Source organism: Danio aesculapii, chromosome 12 (assembly GCF_903798145.1).
Source record: "Danio aesculapii chromosome 12, fDanAes4.1, whole genome shotgun sequence".
Lineage (NCBI taxonomy): Eukaryota > Metazoa > Chordata > Actinopteri > Cypriniformes > Danionidae > Danio > Danio aesculapii.
The window spans coordinates 43392571-43418817 of NC_079446.1; the positions used below are offsets into that span (position 1 = coordinate 43392571).

A 26247-nucleotide genomic window follows, 5' to 3' on the forward strand; every position below is an offset into this window, starting at 1 on the left:
GCAGGCATTTAAGGTTGATTTAGGTTTATGAGGAGGTTGGGAATGGGGTACTTTTAGTTTTGGATGAGCCAGCTTGTGCGCTTCCTGCATTTAAAATCTGATTTGTTTCAAAATCAATGATCTTCACTGCGTGATTTAGATACGCTATTTACATTTACATTTAGCAGTCGCTTTTGTCCAAGGTGACTTACAATTAAGGATGTTTTTAACAATTGAACAAGAAGAGGCAATACATACAAGAAGTGCTAGTTAGTAACTTGTTTGTGCACAGAGAATTTAGGGCTAAAGTTTTTTTCTTAGAGAGAGAAAGTGTTTCTACACTACCTGATAAAAGTCTTGTCGTCGATCCCAGTGGTAAGAGCAACAAATAATAACTTGACTTTAGTTGATCATTTGGAAAAGTGGCAGGAGGTACATTCTTCTGATGAATCATCTGTTGAACTGCATCCCAATCATCACAAATACTGCAGAAAACACATTGGAACCCGCATGGACCCAAGATACTCCTAGAAATCAGTCAAGTTTCGTGGTGAAGAAAAATACATGGTTTGGGGTTACATTCGGTATGGGGGGGTGTGTGAGAGATCTGCAGAGTGGATGGAAACATCAACAGCCTGAGGTATCAAGACATTTGTGCTGCCCATTACATTACAAACCACAGGAGAGGGCAAATTCTTCAGCAGGATAGCACTCAGCCTCCACATCAAAGTTCCTAAAAGCAAAGATGGTCAAGGTGCTCCAGGATTAGCCAGCCCAGTCACCAGACATGAACATTATTGAGCATGTCTGGGGTAAGATGGAGGAGGAGGCATTGAAGATGAATCCAAAGAATCTTGATGATCTCTGGGAGTCCTGCAAGAACGCTTTCTTTGCCATTCCAGATGACTTTATTAATCAGTGATTTGAGTCATTGCAGAGATGTCTGGATACAGCCCTCCAAGCTCATGGGAGTCATACACAATATTCATTCTGTTTTCACTGCACCATGACTTTATATTCTATACTGGACATTATTTTTGTTAAGTGACAAGACGTCTGTCTAAGCAAAGTTAGACCTTACTGTCCTAATGAAATAATTAAAAATCAAGACATGATCATATTTTATTTTGGGTAAAATAAGCGTAATCTAGAGGCCTTTGCCTTTCAAATAAGCCACTTCTGATGCAAAATGATTCCTAAAACTTGGATAGGTAACAAGACTTTTGAAAGGCAGTGTGTAGGTGGTTATGGTATTATTCACCAGGGTTCAGGTGTTCATGGAAGCAGTAGCAGCGCATGCTTAACTGACGCTCTAGACAAACGACAGTTGTGCCGCCCTTACACTGTTAGTGCCGCCTTTTCGCGTTCGAAAGTAAAAGGGGATGGGGGATGGGATGGGGCCTGTCACGGTTGAAAGTAAAGAGGGGTGTCCATGGCGCCCCTAGCAAGGTGCTGTTGTTCATGCTACCCCTTCACGGCAGAAGTTAACAGAGTGGGGTGTTGATGTCTCCATGCCTCCCATAACAAGATGCCGGTGTCCATACCGCCCTTATGACTTTCGCGGATGGAAGTGAAGGGGGGGGGGGGGCAATGTCTCCATGCCGCCCCTAGCAGGATGCCACCCTGGGCCCACTTTGCCCATGTCTACATCCACCACTGTTTGGGAGAGGTGGGGTTTTAGTTGTCATTTGAAGGATACAAGTGTATTCGCAGTCCGAGAGGGAATGAAAAGATCATTCCACCCTCGAGGAACATTGAATGAAAAGGTTTTGCAAAGTGACTTATCGCCTCTCTGTGGTGGCACCACAAGTCGTTGCTCACAACCCGACCGGAGGCTCCTGAAGGGGATGTAGACCTTCAGGAGCAGGTGGCGGTAAGAAGGTGCAGTGCTTGTGGCTGTCCTGTGAGCAAGCATCAGTGATTTGAACTTGATCCGAGCTTCAATCGCTAACCAATGCAGAAAGATAAAGAGAGCTGTTACATGGGCTCTCTTTGGCTAATTAAAGACCAGACAAGCTGCAGCATTCTAGATCATCTGTAGAGGCTTGAGAGTGAAGGATGGGAGACCATTGCTGTAGTCCAACCTTGAAATGACAAGAGCTTGGACTAAAAGTTGTGCAGCATGATCTGTTAAGAAGAGTCAAATTTTTTGGAAGTTGAAATGTGCAAACCTGCAAGATCGAGCAGGTTGAAGTGGGTTTCACACTGCCAAGAAGTACTACCTCAATTTGTTTTGCGCCATTTTTAAAAAAAATATATATGGAAATGTATTTTACCACAGCATTTTCTATGGATTTTCTGTGCTCCTGAAGGATTACATACTGTTTTATGCTTGAACTAAATTAATGCTGACGTCTATTTAGCTGATTATATTTTAATTAAATGACATTATCGCTGCTGTAAAACCTTATGAATCTGAAAATAGTCACACAAACATTATCAGTGGCTGAAAAACACTTGCCCTGCATATAACCCATTGAGAATTGAACCTCTAGCATTATTGGCTTGTGGAAAGCGGATAGCCAGACTGATTTGTACTGCATTATGTTTGTGTATTTTGCAGTATGTCCTTGGCATCGTCTCTCTAATAGTATTACTTTTCACACTTGCTCACAGTTAATAGGGAATAACATGGTTTAATGCAATCCCTGCCGTAAAGAAATGGCTTATTTCAGCCTAATCTGGTTTTAAACCAATATATAAACATCCACCAACTACATTATTAGGAACATCTTGCTTATACCGATTTGGACCCCATTTTGCCTTCAAAACTACCTTAATTCTTTGGGCAGAGATTAAGCAAAGTCCTGGAAACATTCTTCATAGATTTATGCATGTTGGTATGATAGCAGCTTGGTATGATTTATGCAGCTTTTCCGTATGCACATCCATGATGAATCTCCCAATCAAGCAATTCCCAAAGGTGTCCTTTAAAACAATTGAAGAAATACTGTATAAGTTTAGTGAAGTCATTGCCATGTTTAAGAGAGCAGCCTGAGATCATTTGAGCGTTGTGTTGTAAATTTAACTATAGACTTATTCCACCTTCAAAAAAATCCAATAGGTGCATAAAATATCAAAAAGACACACACGAGATGAAGTGATGAGCAATGTTTATCCAATGTTTATCCTGTACACCAGTTTTACCAGTCTGTTTTTTTACGCAAGTCTCTGTCTGTCTTTAAGTATATCTCTGTAGTTCATGCATAGTAATAATCTACTTCCATGTTCTCTTTGTTTCTAACAGGAAGACGTCGGCGCTGGGAGAATTTGTTGGGACCCGTTCTCCCCTCTCAGATCACTGCTGTGACTTCACTGGCAGCTCCTGGAGTTACTCTACTCACTGGAAACTGGAAGAAGCAGAGAACAGCGGGTGAGAGAACACACACACACACACACACACACGCACACACACGTAAAACTAGGCAATTCAGATTATGTTGGCATACTTCTTATTAGTATTCATAGGTTTTGGTATTTAAAGGTTAGAATTGAATACTTTTATTCAGCAAGGATGTGTTAAATTGATCAAAAGTGAGAGTAAGGGAACATATTAGGCATTTAGAATTGAATTTCAAATGCATGCTGTTATTTTAAACTTTTTATTCATCTACATATCCTGGAGGGGGAAAATAATATAAAATTGTCTGTTATTGTTAACATTTACAACACAATAACAGACAATTTTATAATAAAATCATGTGACAATGAAGACAATGGAGTAATGATGCTGGAAACTAAGCTTTGACAATATATGGACAATTATATTGTAATTGCATTGTAATTTAATCCCTATAATATGTGGCAAGATTATCACTGATATACTTTTTATTGATTAAATACAGGCTTGACAGCATCAGTGTGTTTTTTTCTAAACATTACTACTAAAACATTTTTTTAAATGTTTTTCCCAAACTCATGTACATTAGTGTGCCATAGTCATGTTTGCTGAATATCCTTGTAAAAAGTCACATTTTAAAGGAAAAAGTCTAACCATAAATAATAATTTTAACAGTTTTTACTGGTACACTACCTGACAAAAGTCTTGTCGTCGATCCCAGGTAAGAGCAACAAATAATACCTTAACTTCTAATTGATCATTTGGAAAAGTGGCAGGAGGTACATTTTTCAGATGAATCATCTGTTGAACTGCATCCCAATCATCACAAATACTACAGAAGACCTACTGGAACCCTAATGGACCCAAGATTCTCAAAGAAATCAATCAAGTTTGGTGAAGGAAAAATCATGGTTTGGGGTTACATTCTGTATTGGGGCATGCAAGAAATCTGCAGAGTGGATGGCAACATCGACAGCCTGAGGTATCAGAACATTTGTGCTGCCCATTACATTACAAACCACAGGAGAGGGCAAATTCTTCAGCAGTATATCACTCCTCCTCATACTTCAGCCTCCACATCAAAGTTCCTGAAAGCAAAATAGGCCAAGTTGCTCCAGGATTGGCCAGCCCAGTCACCAGTATGGACATTATTGAGCATGTCTGGGGGTAAGATGAAGGAAGAGGCATTGAAGATGAATCCAAAGAATCTTGATGATCTCTGGGAGTCCTGCAAGAACGCTTTCTTTGCCGTTCCAGATGACTTTATTAATCAGTAATTTGAGTCATTGCAGAGATGTATGGATGCAGTCCTCCAAGCTCATCAAAGTCATACACAATATTCATTATTTTTCCACTGCACCATGATTTTATATTCTATACTGTACTGTACATATTTCTGTTAAGTGACAAGACTTTAGTCTAAAAGTCAGACCTTACTGTCCTAATGAAATAATCAAAAATCAAGACATGATCAAATTTCATTTTGAGCGTAATCTAGAGGCCTTTGCCTTTCATAAAAGCCACTTCTGATATCAAATGATCAACTAGAAGTTATTATTTGTTGTTCCTAAAACTTGGATAGGCAACAATACTTTTGTCAAGTAGTGTAGTTTTTACTAAGCAGTTATGATTTAGTAAATGATACATATTAGGTTTAATGTCTGAAATTCAATTTTTCTATACCTTTACTAAATAAATAGATAAAATACCACGAGATGTTTTGATAAACCTTTGTAAGCATTATTCGATCTGTCCAGTTATGAACTAAAATTATTTTTTTTAAATTACTATAATTATTGCAACCTCTACTTTAAAGGGCACCTAGGTTACCTTTTTTTTCAGATTTAATATAAGTGTTTTGCGTCTCCAGAATGTGTCCATAAAGTCCCAGCTCAAAACACCCATCAGATTTTTCATGATACAGTACCTTTTGCAAGATTCTATTTTATACTTTTTTTTTTTACTAGGGGGCTGTTTTGTCATACTGCGCCTTTAAGGCTAGTCCTCCCCACCCACCGTTTCTACGTGCCTTTCTGTGTGCCTTAATCTCCTCCCTCGGTTGCGTCAGACAACAGACAGACTTAAAGGAAGCAGATCTCACGTAGCGTTTATGAGAAATACTACAGTAAGAACTTTACCAATGAGTATTTGTTGTGCAGTTGCACTGATGAGTCGCACACAATGTCATTACAAAGTTCACGCGTGCACACACACACCGCAGCAGACACACACACACACACACACACACACACACACACACACACACACACACACACACACACAGAGCGCGCGTTTAGATTTGCACTCATTTTGCACGCAAATGTGACAGGATACAGTTTAATCTCCACTGCTGTATGGATCTCTGTTATGTTAATGTACAAAATAAACCTGATTTAACGTCCACAAACCGGGACTGAAGTGTCTTCCTTTATAATTGTTCTGACACGCGGCTGTGCTGATGAAGTAAATCGCTATAATTCATTACACACTTGCACTGTTTTAAAACATTTTAAACATGTGAAACTCACTCTTGATCACATTTGATGAAGATTGATGATCCTAGCAAACTGAACAGACCTTTTATTCCCGGTTGCTTTGCGCTCGTCCTCTCTTGTTGATATGATTATACACGTGACTACTGGAACATGTTAATGCGCGCAGCTGTCAATCAATTCGGTGGGCGGGGGGACCGCACTCCTACGTAAAGTTGCGGTCGGTCTGAAAACCGCTCCAATTGGTCCACCGTTTTTATGTTGTTAAATTGAAAAAAAAAAAGGACTGGGTGTGTTTATATCACCCCAATATGATGGTCTCTACACTATATATACACTTATGTCTGTCCAAACAGCTTGAAAAGCAGATTTTTCACCATAGGTGCCCTTTAAAACCTTCCCTGTAAAAGCATCATTTTTTCCTGGCCCAGAAAATTTGTGGTATTATCTAATGATGTTATTGCTCTAAATTGAGTAATTGTTTTATAAATTGCATCAATTTTTGACAACTTTATTGCAAAATCTCAACCCTGGAGGCACTTATTTAAAGGCTACTATAATTAAAAGACATCTAAAAAGTGGTCACAGACAGAGGCTGTTGAGAGAAAAGGTTGAAAAGCATTCTTGCTTCTGCAATCATCAAATTCTCTGCACTTTACACAAGATAAAATTGACCCAGAACACTTCAAGTAATAAAACCGATCTTTATTATGATGATGTCAACACTACTTAACTTTTTTCCTTCAACTCTGCGATCATGTGCAGTTTTTCCCATTCCCCTGTGTGTCCCATGTTTTGGACAGTAGCCTTGTGTTCATCACAGCTTGTGATTCTACTAAATATTCCTCTCCATTGTTTTTGATCTATGTAAGACTAGAAGTGGACGCGTGCCATGGAAGTGTCTGCGCTGACAGAAACAGATGAATGCTTTGTGTAGGTGTGGATGAGAAGTTTTCAGCGCTTCCAGCGTAACGATGATGACTGATATAAATCAAACAGAATCTTCATTCAGCCATTTTTGCAAAGCAGTTGCTTGTTGTGATACAAAGAGCTGCTATGGGGCCAGAACAGCTTCATCCCAGTCTAATAGGGATTTGTCAGTGCTAGTTGTTTGATATGTAATCCATTACTACTTTCAGCGGGGATGGAAGTAACGAGGGACAAAAGTAACAAAGATTTTTTACTTGAAGACCTGACAACATTTGCTGTCCAGGCTATAACAGCATATTCTGCATGCAACCCCGGACAAAGCTACCACATATCACATGATTTCATCATAATAAGCATTAAAGATAACATAACTTTATCATAATCTTTATTATTTTTTAGGTTACACAGCATTTGCTCCACATCTAAATGCATTAACCTGCTTTCAGTTGGCTTATTATAAATATTATTTATAATATTATATATAAATATTATAATAAGGTCAATATTATTAGCCCACTTAAGCAATATTTTTTTTGATTGTCTACAGAAACCATTGTTAATGATTTGTCTATTTACCCTAACTTGCCTAATTAACCTAGTTAAGCCTTTAAATGTCACTTTAAGCTGAAAACTAGTATCTTGAAAAATATTGTGTAAAAGATTATGGAGCTAATAATATGCCAAAACAATCTGAATTTAGATTGTGTTCATTTGAATCACTGACAATTGTAATTCAGAATTTTTATGTGCCGTTAAAAATTGTTTTGAATTTCTTAATTTGAATTTGAATTTTATAACTTGAATATTGAATATCTGAAATGTAAGACAACAGAATTTTTCAAGGCAGAATTTTTTATAGGCGTGTTTTTTGCGTTCTGAATTTATAGACTACAGATATCCAGTTTGTAAAATACTGTTTCAAATTTTCAACATGAAGAAATTCAGAACCTTAAATTTAACAACCAGAAATTCACATCGTGAAATTCAGATTACGCAGAAAATACGGCTGTTTCTCGAATCCAAGAATGCGTTCTGGTGAAACTTGAGACTGTGAGAACAGGGAACGCGTCCTGTGAGAAATGAGATGCTGTGTTCTTCCCTGGTTCTTCCTGATGGTCACATGACCTTCATGCATTTTTAATGAAAATTTAAACATTACAGCATTCATACAACAATTTATTGTTTTCCCTCTTTTCAAAATATATAATATAAAGCCTTACAAATATACGTTGCACAATACAAATCATATTTTTATTGTTTGGATATGCTTTGGTAGTGGGTATCTTACATTGGGGGTTGCTGGCTTAAAAGTTTGAGAACCACTGCTGTAGACTATAAAAATATATATAGCTTAAAGGGGCTAATAATATTGACCTTAAAATGGTTTTTAAAATATAAAAAAACTGCTTTTATTCTAGCCGAAATAAAACAAATTAGAATTTCTCCAGAAGAAAAAATATTATCAGACATACTGAGGAAGTTTCCTTGCTCTGTTAAACATCATTTGGGGAAAAAAATAAATAATAATTCAAAGGGGGGCTAATAATTTTGACTTCAACTGTGTATCATTTGCTAATTAATAATCTCATGTGGAACTCTGAATCTGCGTCTCATTTCAGAGTCTGCTACTGTCCACCAGAGGTTGCTTTTCGGTCATGGACGAATGCTTTCAGAGCCTTTCTGAATGAATGAATGGATGAATGAAATATGTGGCTTTCCACCAAGGCAACACATGGTGCTGAAAAATAATTGGCTAAACAGGAGGCAGGTTAAAATGACCAAAACAAAGACCACGTTCCGGCACAGATAACACATTTTCAAAGCAGATTATCCAACTTCACCATTGTTTTTCAGATAAACAAGAATGTTCACTTAGCATGTTTCCTAAATATCTGCAAACATATTATGGTATTATGCTTTAGAAGAGTCAAAAACTTACAGCACCTTTAACCATTACTTTAAAAATAATAATAATAATAATAATAATAATAATAATAATAATAATAATAATATGAAACATTCTTCAAAACCTTTAACATTGAATTCATGATCAGATCTTTTTTAAAATGTATTTTGTAAAGTTTTATCATTGTTTAGTCACCCATCCTTTTCCATTTTTTCCCTGTGAAACACAAAATTCTGAAGTAAAGTTTATGTTCAGGGAGTTTGTTTTTATCCTTTAATTGAAAGATTTGATTCACACGACTTATTATATTTCCAAGTCTCCTGACATCACTGTGGTTTTGTGCTATAAAAAGGTTCAAATGCAACTCATTATTTACACTCTCTCTTTTTATTTCAAAGCATATACATATTTTGAATTAACCAGTTGTATTTGCTGTGAGAAGTAATTGTTGGCATGCCTTGTACTGTAAGTGACTTTACACTATTTGCGAGATCAAGACAGCCTTTAATGAAGCCCATTCACACCTCTGAGCAGAAGCTGTTTCTTTCTAGCGTTTCTTTGTTGTCTTATCCTGAGCTGCAGAATTCAGTATGCAGCCTGTTTGAGTTTAATTTCATGCGGGACAAAAGATCAAGCAGCGCATTTGATTTTCACTCCACCTTATGCTTGCCACATCTAATTTCATACTTTTCCATGGAGATAAAGTGAAAATTATTTTTGGGGCCAGACTGAGTTTTGAGTGCATTCAAACTCTCTGAAGTGACTGACGGTGTAGTGTATAATGGTTTCTAATATTACTGACAGTCTCAGTGTTGTTTTCTTATTGATTTGCCTGCCTGCCAGTAGCTGGTTGTTGTAATAAGATTTTAGCCTTATCAATTGGTGTTCAAAATGTATTTGATGACTTTTTGATTTTGCCTGTAATGTAATTTTTCTTTTCAACATTATTGATTTTTTCAACGTTCTGTCAATATTCATTGAAGAGCAAATAGAATTCCATTGTTCATACTCAATGGAGAACATTGTGCTTTTGTGTATAGCACCACTGGGGTAAATTCATATCGTTTCTTTCTTGTTATATTGTTTATTGTATTACTGTTTTTGAAAGAAGCCTCTTATGCTCAACAATGATGCATTTATCTGATTAAAAACACAGTAAAAAAATGTAAAATGTTTTTTATACCTCCAATATTGTTAAAAATATATATTATTTAGTATCATTATTTCAGTCTTTGGTGTCAGATGATTATTAATGATTATGGGAAATCATTTAAAAATACTGGAGCTTAAAAGCAGAGGTGGGTAGAGAATCCAAAATCTATACTCAATTAAAAGTACAAGTACTTGCGGAAATTTTTACACAAGTAAAAGTAACAATCTTAAGTTACTGGAGCAAGAGTAGAAAAGTATCTGAGGAAAAAAAATTACTCAAGTAAATAAGTACTAGTTGCCCTCCTGTGAATTCCTTTTTTTCTCAATATTTCACAAATGATGTTTAACAGAGCAAGGATTTTTTTCTCAGTATTTCCTATAATATATTTTCTATTGGTGAAAGTCTTACTTGTTTTATCTAGGCTAAAATAAAATCAGCTTTTAATGTTTTTAAAACCATTTAAGGTCAATATTATTAGCCCACTTAAGCAATATTTTTTTTGATTGTCTACAGAAACCATTGTTAATGATTTGTCTATTTACCCTAACTTGCCTAATTAACCTAGTTAAGCCTTTAAATGTCACTTTAAGCTGAAAACTAGTATCTTGAAAAATATCTTGTAAAAGATTATGGAGCTAATAATATGCCAAAACAATCTGAATTTGGATTGTGTTCATTTGAATTTCTGACAATTGTAATTCAGAATTTTTATGTGCCGTTAAAAATGGTTTTGAATTTGAATTATTTAATTTGAATTTCTTAACTTGAATATTGAACATCTGAAATGTAAGACAACAGAATTTTTCAAGGCTGAATTTTTTATAGGCGTGTTTTTTTGCGTTCTGAATTTATAGACTACAGATATCCAGTTTGAAAATACAGTTTCAAATTGATAAAGAAATTCAGAACATCAAATATAACAACCAGAAATTCACATGGTGAAATTCAGATTACGCAGAAAATACAGCGGTTTCTCAATTCCAAGAATGCGTTCTGGTGAAACTTGAGACTGCGAGAACAGGGATCGCGTCCTGTGAGAAATGAGATGCTGTGTTCTTCCCTGGTTCTTCCTGATGGTCACATGACCTTCATGCATTTTAATGGAAAATTATTTAATCATTACAGCATTCTTACAACAATTTATTGTTTTCCCCCTTTTCAAACTATATAATATGCATAAAGCCTTACAAATATATGTTGCACAATACAAATAAAACTAATATTAATACAAATTTCAGCAAATAAACTCCCTTAATGTGTTTATGCCTTTATAAAGATATTCATGATAATGTTTACTTTCACCGTCTCATTTAGGGGAAACTACTAAGATAAATAAGTTATATCTCCGAACTTAATTAATACATCTATTTGAAATGCATGCGCTCCCCAACTCCTTATTCAGCTGCAATGACTTCTGGGACTTCTTGAGCGAGTTTTCTGCTCAAGTCTGCGTCGATTCATCCTCGATATCAAGAACACATCCGGGAACTTTTACGCGCCCTCTGTTATTGCAGTCTTGAGTACTGGAACTGAACTTTGGCTGTTGATGAGAACGTTACACGAGAACACGAGAATGCAAAGTCGCTGAAGAACGAATATTGAGAAACAGCCTATGGGGTGATCAACAGGGAAAAGCAGACGATCACCTAAAAGTCAAACTGAGAATCACTCACCTCTTGATTCATAGTAATGGATGAATTACAGGGTGCGAATTACGAGGGTAGGGGGGTTGTGGGGGTCTCAAAATGGGTAAAAATAAATGTTTTTTTATCTACATATAGCCTAATGTAAAATTAAACTCTTGTATTTTAGCTTTAAGCATAGGGAAGGCTGCTTTTGGTTGAGACACATAAAACAAACATGTTGAAAACTCATCAAGTGGCTTTCCCTGTACATTATTCACAATAATATACTTTTAAACACCTCTTATTTTGTACCATTTGAAACAAAGTTAAGCACTTAACAAATGAGGGTAACAAGAAATCTCTGAGTGCAGCATGAGTCACTTAATTAAATGAGCCGATTCGAACGAATCTGAATAAACAATTCAATGACAAAGTGACAAAGATAGAGATTTGGCGCCCCCTATTGGACATTTTGGTTTTAATGTATTTTAGCCAAAAATAATGCAATATTTTTAAATATATGGAAAAATCTGATCATTCAAATAAATGTATTAATGTTAAATATGACATCTTAGATGTGAGATGAGATAAATGAGGCAGCATTTGAGTGTTCATAATGGGCTTTGGGCAAACCTATTCAAATTTTCCTTAAAATATTGTACTATTTGCTATGCTGCATTATAGAATATTGTAACAAATAGCATCATATATAATTTGATGAAGTGTGTGCATGTAAATATTTCATTTACCACAGTTGTAAAATGCTGGGACAGTTGGAAAATGCACCTGAAGAGTTTGAAAAGTCCTTAAATATAACTAAGTTGTAAGAGCCCTGTGTCTGCTGAAATAACCCATCGGAGGTTACAGTATAGGTCAGAATCAGCTCTTTATCCTTCAAAACACCAGAAACTTAAATAAAATTGATTAACCAATGAAATGTAACGGAGCACCAGGAGGAAAGCCACGCTGGGATAACATGCAAACTCCACACAGAAATGCTAATTGAACCAGCCGGGGCTCGAACTAGCGACCTTCTTGCTCTGAGGCGACAGTGCTAACCACTGAGCCACTGTGCCACCTATTCATTTACATTATTATTAATTATAGAAATGCAAAACGAAAGCATATTCAGTAGTGATCTCTGAAGTCTGAGGAATGTCAATCGAGCATTGAAGAATACTGTCATTTACACATATGAGCATACCTATAATTGAACACATATATTCATATATGCAAATCAAGGCACCCGTCTTTCCTTAACGATTGCTCAGATGAAAATAGAAGACACAGTAATATCGCTCTCAACATAAACTGATTTGCAGTGTGTTCGTTATGAGATTTTGTTGATTAATTTCAATGCCACAGCCATTTGATTAATAGATGAACATTTGAATGTTTAATTAGAATTCCTGCAATCAACTTAGAGGAGATTGTCTCTTTATCGTCTCTTACTCTTTATATTTACTATTGATGTGGCGCTCATTGTTGGAGGGAACAATGTGTATTTGAAAAGGAGCATCAGGGGGATACTAAGCATTTATCTCTGTCCTCAGATAAGATGCTGAAATTAAAGAAGCCATCCTGCACAAACGCCTTAGTGCTCCACCGCAACCCAAACCCAGAGGCTAAAGCTGAGGTCTGTAATTTTTATCTCTCTTTTTTTATTAGATTTATGCATGCTATTCTAAAACTGTTGCTCTTATGTTATTTGAATGCTTTCTTGTTTAGGTTTGAATGTTTTATTTTTCTTTATTTCCACTTTATACACTCTCAAAAAAAATAAAAAAAAAAAAGGTTCACAGAGGTACAAATAATGTTCCTTAAGAAACAGTTGAAATGGAGGTACAAAATTGTTCTCTTAAAAAATAAAAATACAAAAAAAAAAGCTACATAAGTGTTGGACAACTCTTTTACTACAATATCCATGAAAATAAATATTACTGGAAAGGTAAAGTGATTTTATGAATAATTTCCATATTAAAACATGGATCATCATTTAAAAGCATGCTCATAAATCGTAATTATTAAGTTCTATAAAAAAAACAACAACTGGCAAAACAAAACTATAGGTATTGTAAACTAAACATTTAATTTTTATTAAACATTTGGTAAGCATTTTCTGTTAAATACATTTTCATTATTGATTTCTGCATCTTTTGGCGTTTGCTTTCAACTACGCACGTGAGCTGGCAAAAGTCCTGCATATGCAAAGTGTTCATGCAGACATTTTAAGTATTGTAAAACTAATCAAACATTGTGCATATCTTTCTACAATACTATTGCATAATTCTATTTCTATTTTAAAATTAAGTAAATTATTTAATGTTTAAGTGATTACAAAGGTATTGTGTGAAAATTAGAGAAAAAAAATTATATTGTAGATGGGAGAATGTGTTTTTGTAATATTTTTGTAAAAAAGTGTTGTGAAATGTCTTTTAAATTTATTTTAATTTGATAAAATAATTTTTATTCCTTATTGTACATGGAAAAGGTGCATTTATGCAAATGGAAAAGGTGCATTTACACTTTATTATTTATTTATTTATGTTTAAACATTGTTTAGAAATGTATTTGATGTTTTATATTTACTGAAAATAAATTGACACATTTTGCATTTAGCAAAATGCCTTTAAATAGTTCTTGAAGGAACACAATTAACAATGTTGAGGTGCAGTGTCTTGTCACTGTGGTGGTACCCTCATGCATCAGATTTGTACCTTTGATGAAGGTACAATATTGTATCTGCAGGTTCTAAAAACCCATGGTGCAAATCATGTCCTTAAAAGGTACATGCAATGGTCTTAAGGTACAATTCTGTCCTATAAAAGAGTACAGCCCCAGTGACCTTCTTTTGGTTCAACATTGTATCGTTTATTCTTAGAGTGTATAATGTGGATTTTGCCAAAGCAGACAGATTAAGAAAAGTAAATAAAATTTTCACCAGAAGTCGACAGAGCAGAGATCAACATCCCATAATGCAATTCACAACCATAAATAAGTGGAAAAAACTTGTGAATCACAAATATGGAAACTGTTAATTACAGTTTGAGTTGCTGCAGTTGCATTTAAACTGAATCAGTTTATTTTAGTGATAGAATGCTGGGGAAGTAGTTCTAGTTAGTTCAAGTTCAAGTAAAACAACTCAGTTTAAAATGCGTATTTCACTAATCATGTTCAGTTTTAACAATAGTTTTACTGTACATTAAAAATGTACAGGCTCATGGTATAAAAACACATTGTATCATCATCTCTTTTCTTTAAAAGCATCTGAAAAGTTTGATTAACAGATCCCAGTCTTTCCACTAGCCTAATCTGTTCTGAATGGTCAGATGGCCTCACTCTGTTCTGATTGGTCAAATGGCATTATCTGTTTTGATTGGTCTATTGCTTACACCATTTATTGAAAACCAAACATCCAATCACCATAATTTCAGCTCCAAAAATGTCCTCAATATTCAATACTTGTAAAAACAGCACTAATGGTGGTAATGATATATATTTGTATTTTTTAGCTATGATTTACCTATTTTTGGAATATCACATAAAAATGGTTCAAAAATGGTTCATGACAATGCCAATACGTGCATACATTTTGAAAATGTGAAAAAAAAAAAAACTTATGTGCACAGAGTAGAATAAAGCTTTTGTCTGAGAAGAAAAAAATGCATAAACTACAATGAAAACACATTCACCAAATAAATTCCAGCATGCACATCAAAAAAATTCATGTGTTGTAACAGACAATAGATGCATTCGACTACATGCATTGCTTTAAGACAGATTTCAATCGGTCTGCGCAGCGATGCATGAAGTCGAATGCATCTGTTAGATATTTTGTCGGGATTGATGCTGCGCCGACACCACGTGACTGTCACATGTGGCATCAAAGTACCACGACAGCACTCTGAGATCAGACGACTGATTCAGCTGGTGCAGCATCTGAAGAGTGACTTCAGGAGCTGCAATGACGACACTGATATTACACGATTGGCCGAGTTCACCGCATGACAACAACCACGTGTGTTTCAGGTTTATTATTGGACAAATTCCGTCTCGCAAACTTCCAAACAAACAATTCACTTTTCATACCTTCTCTATCTTGCACACATCATGCTTATTAAAAGACTTCAAATATTTTACTGCAACATCATCTTTTGTTAAATAATTGTTCATAATGGCTAGATTGTTTGCATAGGGTTATTATCAGTCTTTTGTATACTGTATTCAGCTCCATAAACGATTTAAATGATATATTTTAGTGAATAACCTGAATATTAACTCTAAGTCTTAGAGACTTGTAATAAAATAATTATCATCATCATTGATCGAGACACCCTCAATGTTTCTTAAATTAAAGAACTAATTTATTAACAATTATAAAATGATTTATACGCTTATAATGTTTTTTTTTTTCCTGTCTATCTATTTATGCACAAGTTTTAAAAGCGACACTGACGTACCTTGCTCTTTCTGGGAAACCTCTAAAGTGTAGCTCATTTATTTTAGGAACATTTTTTTTAAAATGCTTTCATTATACAAAATAATCTTAATTATTGTTTAAGGCTTTATCAAACCACCTAGTTTTGGGTTTTACACTATATATTGGAAAGTTTTATATCTATAAAATGTAAATAAATGTAAACCTCTTTTTAGCATATTCAAACACGTATTAGCCTAGAGTGATGTTTAAACTCCTAGAATTTGTGCTTATTACTTCCTATTTAATAGGCCTATTCATTTTTATATGTTTATATTACCCTCTCGCTACCCCCTTATTTCTCTCATGCGTTTGTTATATGATTAAATTCATAATTCCTTTGTTGTTTAAAAATAAACTAGTTTGTAGAGACTGTATTCTGTTTTATTTGTACTGTAAATCTTTTGTTGTTATAAATTAAAAAAAAAAAAAAAATAGCTGTCCGGCTTGACGGCTCTGTTTTCAACTCCACCCCCGCTCGGCTAATCTCGTTGATCGCCGGCTGTAGCCATGGTTCAAGTCGAACGCACCTATTGTGATAACTTAAATGAGCATCATGTGACGGCAATAATGGTCAAACCGGTGGAGCGACCACATCGTAAAACATCTCAAACTTGGTCTTTCTAAAATCCCTCAGCCAAAACAACACTCTTCCAGCAGTTCATGGTTGCATCCAATATCTCGTTTGTCACAGGGGGCATGCATGAAATGTTACGGAATGAAAGTGAAAGTGCCAAACTGCAGTTCAAGTCGACAATTTAAAAATGAAAGACCCGAAATAACATGAAACTTCGGAGGAAATGCGGACAGTGGTGACGCGATGACTTTAATGGAAATATGTGCTATAACATGTAAAACAGGAACACGAAAGAAACATTGAAAAAGCAACTCATGTAAATGCCTTAATCTTATTATTAAGGCCAATAATAATATGATTACTGATGTCCATGTAAACGTAGTCACTGAGTGCATCAGAGAGGTTCAACAAACAGAGGGCAGGGCTTCAGGGAGAATGTCACAGAGATTTTCTACAGTATTATTATTATTATTATTATTATTATTATTATTATTATTAATTCATTAATTTATTTTTTTCGGCTTAGTCCCTTTATTAATCAGGGGTCGCCACAACGGAATGAACCGCCAATTTATCCAGCATATGTTTTACACAGCGGATGCCCTTGCAGCCACAACCCAACACTGGGACTCACCCATACACTTCTATTCCTACTCGTACACCATGGCAAATGCAGCTTATCCAATTCAGCTATACCGCATGTTGGACTGTGGGGGAAGCGGAGCACCCGGTTGGTGTCGGTGTGGTGCTAGTTTATTAGGAAGTGATAATTTTGTCCTCTTTTGCCCTCTTTGAATGAAAATGGTGGTTCATTCACAAATGTTTATTGCACACAAGTCTCGCATCGTTGAATTGAAACATAGCTAAACATAGCTGAAACTCGTTTCAGGCATAATTGCTTCTTTCTTTTGGGAGACAATAAGTCCACTTGTTTTATGAATATATCTTGGCAGACCTTTCATATTCACAAATAGCTGCTTTAAAAAAAAAAAGATCACATGCAGCCTAATTGCCATTGCTATTCAAGTCATTGTCAGATCTCAGTCCTCATGAAAATTGTTTTGGATTGTCTTAGAGGGAGAAGAAATATCGAACTGATTTGTGGAAAAGGTCACACTGTGGGCACAATCAGATCTGGAGTCCAATTAAGATTGAGTTAATAATCGCTTTTGTTGAGCGCTGTACCACAGTGTCCCCATAGGTGACGGCTTTTAAAATCTTTCCAGCCAGATTAATTAGCGAAATTCCCCCAGAACGGTAATTCATTTGACCGTAAAGCATGTGCAAGGCTGCTGCTCGACAGTATGTGGAGGATCAGTAATCTGCATCGCTCGGTCATGCAGGAACTGGGTAATTGGATGTTTTTTTTGAGCGCGTTCAAGGCCGAACACATCTAGACCATTTATCGGGTTGATAATCAACACTATATTTTATTATTAGCCTTGTAACCCATGTTTGGGGTGAGATAATTGAAGTTCGCTCTGCCAGCATGATTACAGAGTAGAAAATAAAAAAGCACATGCAAAACCTTACTACTTCACAGTCTACTGTCTACTGAGTGAAGTGATCTGCATATTGCATGCTGTATATATACACTCACTGGCCACTTTATTAGGTACAACTGTCCAACTGCTCGTTAACGCAAATTTCTAATCAGCCAATCAAATGACAGGAACTCAATGCATTTAGGCATGTAGACATGGTCAAGACCTGCTGCAGTTCAAACAGAGCATCAGTATGGGGAAGAAAGGTGAATTAAGTGACTTTGAACGTGGCATGGTTGTTGGTGCCAGACAGGCTGGTCTAAGTATGTCAGAAACTGCTGATCTACTGATATTTTCATACACAACCTTCTCTAGGATTTATAGAGAATGGTCAGAAAAAGTGAAAATATCCACTGAGCGACAGTTCTGTGGGTGCAAATGCCTTGTTGATGCCAGAGGTCAGAGGAGAACAGCAGGATAACGCACCAAGTCATGAAGCGCGAATCATCTCAGACTGGTTTCTTGAACATGACAGAGTTCACTGTATTCAAATTGGCCTCAACAGTCACCAGATCTCAATCCAATAGAGCACTTTGGGGTGTGGTGGAACGGGAGATTCGCATCATGGATGTGCAACTGACAAATCTGCAGCAACTGCGTGATGCTATCATGTCAATATGGACCAAAATCTCAGAAAATTTTTCCAGTACCTTTGTTGAATCTATGCCACAAAGGATTAAGGCAGTTCTGACAGCAAAAGGGGGTCCAACCTGGTAGTACTAAGGTGTACCTAATGAAGTGGCCAGTGTGTGTGTGTGTGTGTGTGTGTGTGTGTGTGTACTTTGAGCACAAAATCCCAGAGAGCAGTGCACGTCGGACAGTTTATCAAGGATACCACTGGATCTTGCTCACTATAGTTGATAAGGGCGATATTTAATTAATCTTATCTCTATCTAATGACTCTTCGGTCTTTTGAATCAATCAGGTAACGTGTCACAGCATCAGTTCACCTCTTCAATCTTTCACATTCACGCTTGCACTAATTAATTTTAGCGAATACCTCAGATACTGTTGATTGGTTCCTGTTGGTTGTGCACCTTTTTACCAACCAAGTTTGTCGACACCATTATAACAACACAGATCGCTCTGCCTATTCATGCCAGAGTCCCGTGGAAAAAGTGATTGACAGGTGGTAATTTATATGTAACTTATCTTTATTTATTTATGATTTGTTTATGGCAAAAACAAAGACCATGTGAGTCAGATAGTTGAAACGGTAGACTACAAATAATTAAGTTGTTATGAATTAATTAATTATTCATGAATAATTAATTCACCGCTACGACGACGCCACTACGACGACGCCATCGTCCATTGCAATGTTTTACAATAGACATCGTATGATGCCAAATTGGTTGACATCGCCCAACCCTAAACTAAATAATAAAAATTATTTAATAAAATTTGTAGTTGAGGTCACAAGTGGTATAATTTCCTATACCTGAATCCTTTCAAAAATCACTATACAAACACAGGTATCAAAAACGAATGCAAATAATAAATTATAATACAAACACAACATTGCATTTGCTGTGATGTAACTATTGCGAATGATCACATTGCGATGCTGAAATGATATATTGTGCAGCCCTACTTTACAGGATCTTTCACAACTTGAGGGAAATGCACCTACTGTAATTCTCATTTGGGATTTTTCTTTTCCTTTCTTTTTTGCAAACTTTAAAAACACTTGCTTCACGCTAGGATGGAAAACTCGCTAGGATGTAAGCATATCTCGTCCCAGACCTGGTCACATTCTGAATACTGAATAAAGACTTACAAAGCCATTTTGACCACTCAGACAACATCACATGCACTTTTATGTCACGCTGACATATCTTTTCTGTGTGTGTTTCCAGGATGAGCCTTTCAAAGTCAGCATGGGCGAGGACATTTTGCCCAAAGACAAGCGGCCAGTTGCATCCACACCTATACCTGGATCACCATGGTAACCACCAGTATTGTTTGTGCATATATAAATGTATACAGCTCACCATCAATCCAATGCATAGCTAACAAATGACTTTCTCTGCATGCAAGATAATAACCAATCAATTGTGCTCTCGCAATTGTGTCGACCTACACTTTAAAATGCCACAATTGTAAACGCAACATTTTTCTCCTGTATTCTGAAATGCTTCAATAGGCAGTTTGTTGTTATATGGTGATATAAAGATGCTTGTTTTATAGGTTCTCGTGCCGTCATAAATGTCAGCAGCTTTAGCACAGTTTAAATGATGCATGCCGCTTTAGAACTGTTTGATGACAGTAATACATGCTTGAATAAAATACATGGCAAACCTCCAGCGCTAAACAGATGCAGTGACACTCAATCGGAAAAAAAGAAAAAAAAAAACAGCATTTGGACAATGTGTTATGCAAGACTTCCATTTCCCTCTGCCAAACCAGTGTGGGCTTTCCTTCTCAGCAAACAAACACACAAACATACACGCAGAGGCATTTTTGAAACCCAGCAGGCGTCATGGCTTATCGCTTTCAGCTTTTGTTGACACACACGAACCGGCTTCACTCTTTAATTTCGGCATTTAACAAGTGCTTGATGACACCAGCTTCACAGAATCAGAGCTGTTGTGAGATTATCCTGATATGGAGGATGGTTCCATTCCTATTTTTTTTTAGGATGTAGACAGATCAAATCTCTTTAGGTTTTATCCTTAACAGAAATTAAATAGAGAACACATCGAGGTAGTGGAATAAGTATCCAGCTTCTCTAGTTTATGCTCATATTTAAAGTCTTAAACTATATCTAGATTATAGATATATTCATTCATTTATTTTATTTTCAGCATAAGGCCGGCTCACACTTAGATTTTTTATAATCCTGAACGATTGTAGCATGTCAGACTGCACGAACATGGCTCCCATGTCACACTGTAAGATCTCAGCCATCATAATGTCAGACTGAACCACAATGAAGACGCACCAAACACGGAAAAAACTCTCCCGGGGATTGACGTCATCCACCTGCGACACTTTCACTTTCCCGCATTCTGAAATGATTCCTCACAGCAAACGTAAACAATCTGTAGCAGCAATTTTGCACACAGCATGTCTCGATAATAAAACCAGAAAGAAAAAAAATGTTTTGACATTTCCCCGTAGTAGTTTGAATTGTCGCATGGATTGCGTCATCAGATTCTGCGCTCCTATTGGTTCTTGGATTGACGCTCATCGCAGCTGTTGTCCCACTGCAGGAAAGTGTCTGAAATCTTTTCACACTGCCAGAACTTCCTCAGAGGGAAAATCTGTTTGCAACGGGAACTAGATATTAAAGTTTGAGGACAAACTTTATGGTGGCTTGAAAAGCCGAGTCTGAATTAGCATGTTACTAGCATGAATTAGCAAGTAACTAGCATGATTCTAACATAAATTAGCATGTAACTAGCATGATTCTAGCATGAATTAGCATGTTACTAGCATGTTTCTAGCATGAATTAGCATGATTATAGCATGAATTAGCATGTTACTAGCATGTTTCTAGTATGAGTTAGCATGTTACTAGCATGTTTCTAGCATGAATTAGCATGTTACTAGCATGATTCTAGCATGAATTAGCATGTTACTAGCATGTTTCTAGCATGAATTAGCATGTTACTAGCATGTTTCTAGCATGAATTAGCATGTTACTAGCATGATTCTAGCATGAATTAGCATGTTACTAGCATGATTCTAGCATGAATTAGCATGTTACTAGCATAAATTAGCATGTTATTAGCATGATTCTAGCATTAATTAGCATGTTACTAGCATGATTCTAGCATGGATAAGCATGTAACTAGCATGATTCTACCATGAATTAGCATGTTACTAGCATGTTTCTAGCATGAATTAGCATGTTATTAGCATGATTCTAGCATGAATTAGCATGTTACTAGCATGATTCTAGCATGAATTAGCATGTTACTAGCATGTTTCTAGCATGAATTAGCATGTTACTAGCATGATTCTAGCATGAATTAGCATGTTACTAGCATGTTTCTAGCATTAATTAGCATGTTACTAGCATGTCTCTAGCATGAATTAGCATGTTATTAGCATGATTCTAGCATGAATTAGCATGTTTCTAGCATGAATTAGCATGTTATTAGCATGATTCTAGCATGAATTAGCATGTTACTAGCATGATTCTAGCATGAATTAGCATGTTACTAGCATGTTTCTAGCATGAATAAGCATGTTACTACCATGACTCTAGCATGAATTAGCATGTTACTAGCATGATTCTAGCATGAATTAGCATGTTATTAGCATGATTCTAGCATGAATTAGCGTGTTACTAGCATGATTCTAGCATGAATTAGCATGTTATTAGCATGATTCTAGCATGAATTAGCATGTTACTAGCATGATTCTAGCATGAATTAGCATGTTACTAGCATGATTCTAGCATGAACTAGCACGTTACTAGCATGATTCTAGCATGAATTAGCATGTTATTAGCATGATTCTAGAATGAATTAGCGTGTTACTAGCATGATTCTAGCATGAATTAGCATGTTACTAGCATGAATTAGCATGTTACTAGCATGATTCTAGCATGGATTAGCATGTTACTAGCATGATTCTAGCATGAATTAGCATGTTACTAGCATGATTCTAGCATGAATTAGCATGTTACTAGCATGTTTCTAGCATGAATTAGCATGTTACTAGCATGATTCTAGCATGTTACTAGCATGTTTCTATCATGAATTAGCATGTTACTAGCATGTTTCTAGCATGAATTAGCATGTTGTTAGCATGATTCTAGCATGAATTAGCATGTTTCTAGCATGAATTAGCATGTAACTAGCATGATTCTACCATTAACTAGCATGTAACTAGCATGTTACTAGCATGATTCTAGCATGAATCAGCTTGTTTCTAGCATGAATTAGCATGTTGTTAGCATGATTCTAGCATGAATTAGCATGTTACTAGCATGACTAGCATGTCACTATCGTGTTGCTAGCACCTTTCTAGCAAGATTAGCATGTGAGTAGGATGTTAAAACTGTTAGCGTGTGTTAGAATAGCTAGTCATAGTCTCTGGGACAGTTGCTAGGGTGCTGAAATTGGTTGCTAGGGAGTGGCTAGTAAGTTTAAAGGTAATCAGTGATTGGCTGCTGGCTAGACTGAGTTGAATGAGGCCAGACTCTAGTCTGTAGGACAGTCTGATGCAGAGTTATGAGCTCACAAAGGTTGATCCAATGTTAAGTAAATGGGAGTCTTTTACAATGGAAGTCTATGGGACAGTTGCTAGGGTGCTGTAAGTGGTTGCTAGGGAGTGGCTAGTAAGTTAAAAAGTCATCAGTTATTGGCTGCTGGCTAGACTGAGTTAAATGAGTCCAGTTAGAAGTCTGTAGGACAGTCTGATGCAGAGTTATGAGCTCACAAAGTTTGACCCAATGTTAAGTCAATGGGACTTTTGGGATTTTTCTGGGTCGTTTTTCGGAAAACCCAAGGTCGGATCAGTTAGAAAAGATATAGCAACCCGAGTCAGACCAGTTCGAAGGTTTGACGAAAGTTTGAAGTATGTAGCTTGAAAGGCCTAGGAGGAGATACACTTAGAAATTAGTCTCAGAAGAAGAAGAAGAATAATAACTAGATATTAAAGTTTGAGGACAAACTTTATGGTGGCTTGAAAAGCCGAGTCTGAATTAGCATGTTACTAGCATGAATTAGCAAGTAACTAGCATGATTCTAACATAAATTAGCATGTAACTAGCATGATTCTAGCATGAATTAGCATGTTACTAGCATGTTTCTACCATGAATTAGCATGTTACTAGCATGTTTCTAGCATGAGGTAGCATGTTACTAGCATGTTACTAGCATGATTCTAGCATGAATTAGCAGGTTACTAGCATGTTTCTAGCATGAATTAGCATGTTACTAGCATGTTTCTAGCATGAATTAGCATGTTACTAGCATGTTTCTAGCATGATTTAGCATGTTATTAGCATGATTCTAGCATGAATTAGCATGTTTCTAGCATGAATTAGCATGTTATTAGCATGATTCTAGCATGATTTAGCATGTTATTAGCATGATTCTAGCATAAATTAGCATGTTTCTAGCATGAATTAGCATGTTATTAGCATGATTCTAGCATGAATTAGCATGTTACTAGCATGATTCTAGCATGAATTAGCATGTTACTAGCATGTTTCTAGCATGAATTAGCATGTTACTAGCATGATTCTAGCATGAATTAGCATGTTACTAGCATGTTTCTAGCATGAATTAGCATGTTACTAGCATGATTCTAGCATGAATTAGCATGTTTCTAGCATGAATTAGCATGTTATTAGCATGATATTAGCATGAATTAGCATGTTACTAGCATGATTCTAGCATGAATTAGCATGTTACTAGCATGTTTCTAGCATGAATTAGCATGTTACTAGCATGTTTCTAGCATGAATTAGCATGTTACTAGCATGTTTCTAGCATGAATTAGCATGTTACTAGCATGTTTCTAGCATGAATTAGCATGTTACTAGCATGATTCTAGCATGAATTAGCATGTTACTAGCATGCTTCTAGCATGAATTAGCATGTTACTAGCATGATTCTAGCATGTTACTAGCATGATTATAGCATGAATTAGCATGTTACTAGCATGTTTCTAGCATGAATTAGCATGTTACTAGCATGATTCTAGCATGTTACTAGCATGTTTCTAGCATGAATTAGCATGTTACTAGCATGATATTAGCATGAATTAGCATGTTACTAGCATGATTCTAGCATGAATTAGCATGTTACTAGCATGTTTCTAGCATGAATTAGCATGTTACTAGCATGTTTCTAGCATGAATTAGCATGTTACTAGCATGATTCTAGCATGAATTAGCATGTTACTAGCATGCTTCTAGCATGAATTAGCATGTTACTAGCATGATTCTAGCATGTTACTAGCATGATTATAGCATGAATTAGCATGTTACTAGCATGTTTCTAGCATGAATTAGCATGTTACTAGCATGATTCTAGCATGTTACTAGCATGTTTCTAGCATGAATTAGCATGTTACTAGCATGTTTCTAGCATGAATTAGCATGTTACTAGCATGATTCTAGCATGAATTAGCATGTTACTAGCATGCTTCTAGCATGAATTAGCATGTTACTAGCATGATTCTAGCATGGATTAGCATGTTACTAGCATGATTCTAGCATGAATTAGCATGTTACTAGCATGTTTCTAGCATGAATTAGCATGTTACTAGCATGATTCTAGCATGTTACTAGCATGTTTCTAGCATGAATTAGCATGTTACTAGCATGTTTCTAGCATGAATTAGCATGTTGTTAGCATGATTCTAGCATGAATTAGCATGTTTCTAGCATGAATTAGCATGTAACTAGCATGATTCTAGCATTAATTAGCATGTAACTAGCATGTTACTAGCATGATTCTAGCATGAATCAGCATGTTACTAGCATGACTAGCATGTCACTATCGTGTTGCTAGCACCTTTCTAGCAAGATTAGCATGTCAGTAGGATGTTAAAACTGTTAGCGTGTGTTAGAATAGCTAGTCACAGTCTCTGGGACAGTTGCTAGGGTGCTGAAATTGGTTGCTAGGGAGTGGCTAGTAAGTTTAAAGGTAATCAGTGATTGGCTGCTGGCTAGACTGAGTTGAATGAGGCCAGACTCTAGTCTGTAGGACAGTCTGATGCAGAGTTATGAGCTCACAAAGGTTGATCCAATGTTAAGTAAATGGGAGTCTTTTACAATGGAAGTCTATGGGACAGTTGCTAGGGTGCTGTAAGTGGTTGCTAGGGAGTGGCTAGTAAGTTAAAAAGTCATCAGTTATTGGCTGCTGGCTAGACTGAGTTTAATGAGTCCAGTTAGAAGTCTGTAGGACAGTCTGATGCAGAGTTATGAGCTCACAAAGTTTGACCCAATGTTAAGTCAATGGGACTTTTGGGATTTTTCTGGGTCGTTTTTCGGAAAACCCAAGGTCGGATCAGTTAGAAAAGATATAGCAACCCGAGTCAGACCAGTTTGAAGGTTGACGAAAGTTTGAAGTATGTAGCTTGAAAGGCCTAGGAGGAGATACACTTAGAAATTAGTCTCAGAAGAAGAAGAAGAAGAAGAAGAAGAAGAAGAATAATAAGTTTAAGATAGATAACAATATGCTGGCTTTTCAAGCCACCATAATAAGTTTAAGATAGATAACAGTATGCTGGCTTTTCAAGCCACCATAATAAACCG

At 36.2% G+C, this 26247-nt stretch overlaps 1 protein-coding gene across 1 annotated transcript in view; it reads left to right on the plus strand.

The window, feature by feature from the left end:
• tcerg1l (transcription elongation regulator 1 like) overlaps positions 1-26247 on the plus strand; it is a 182222-nt gene that overhangs the window by 140925 nt on the left and 15050 nt on the right. The window contains 3 exon segments of the mRNA XM_056470142.1: positions 3227-3352; positions 12979-13061; positions 19883-19971. Coding sequence (XP_056326117.1) covers positions 3227-3352; positions 12979-13061; positions 19883-19971 — 298 coding nt within the window.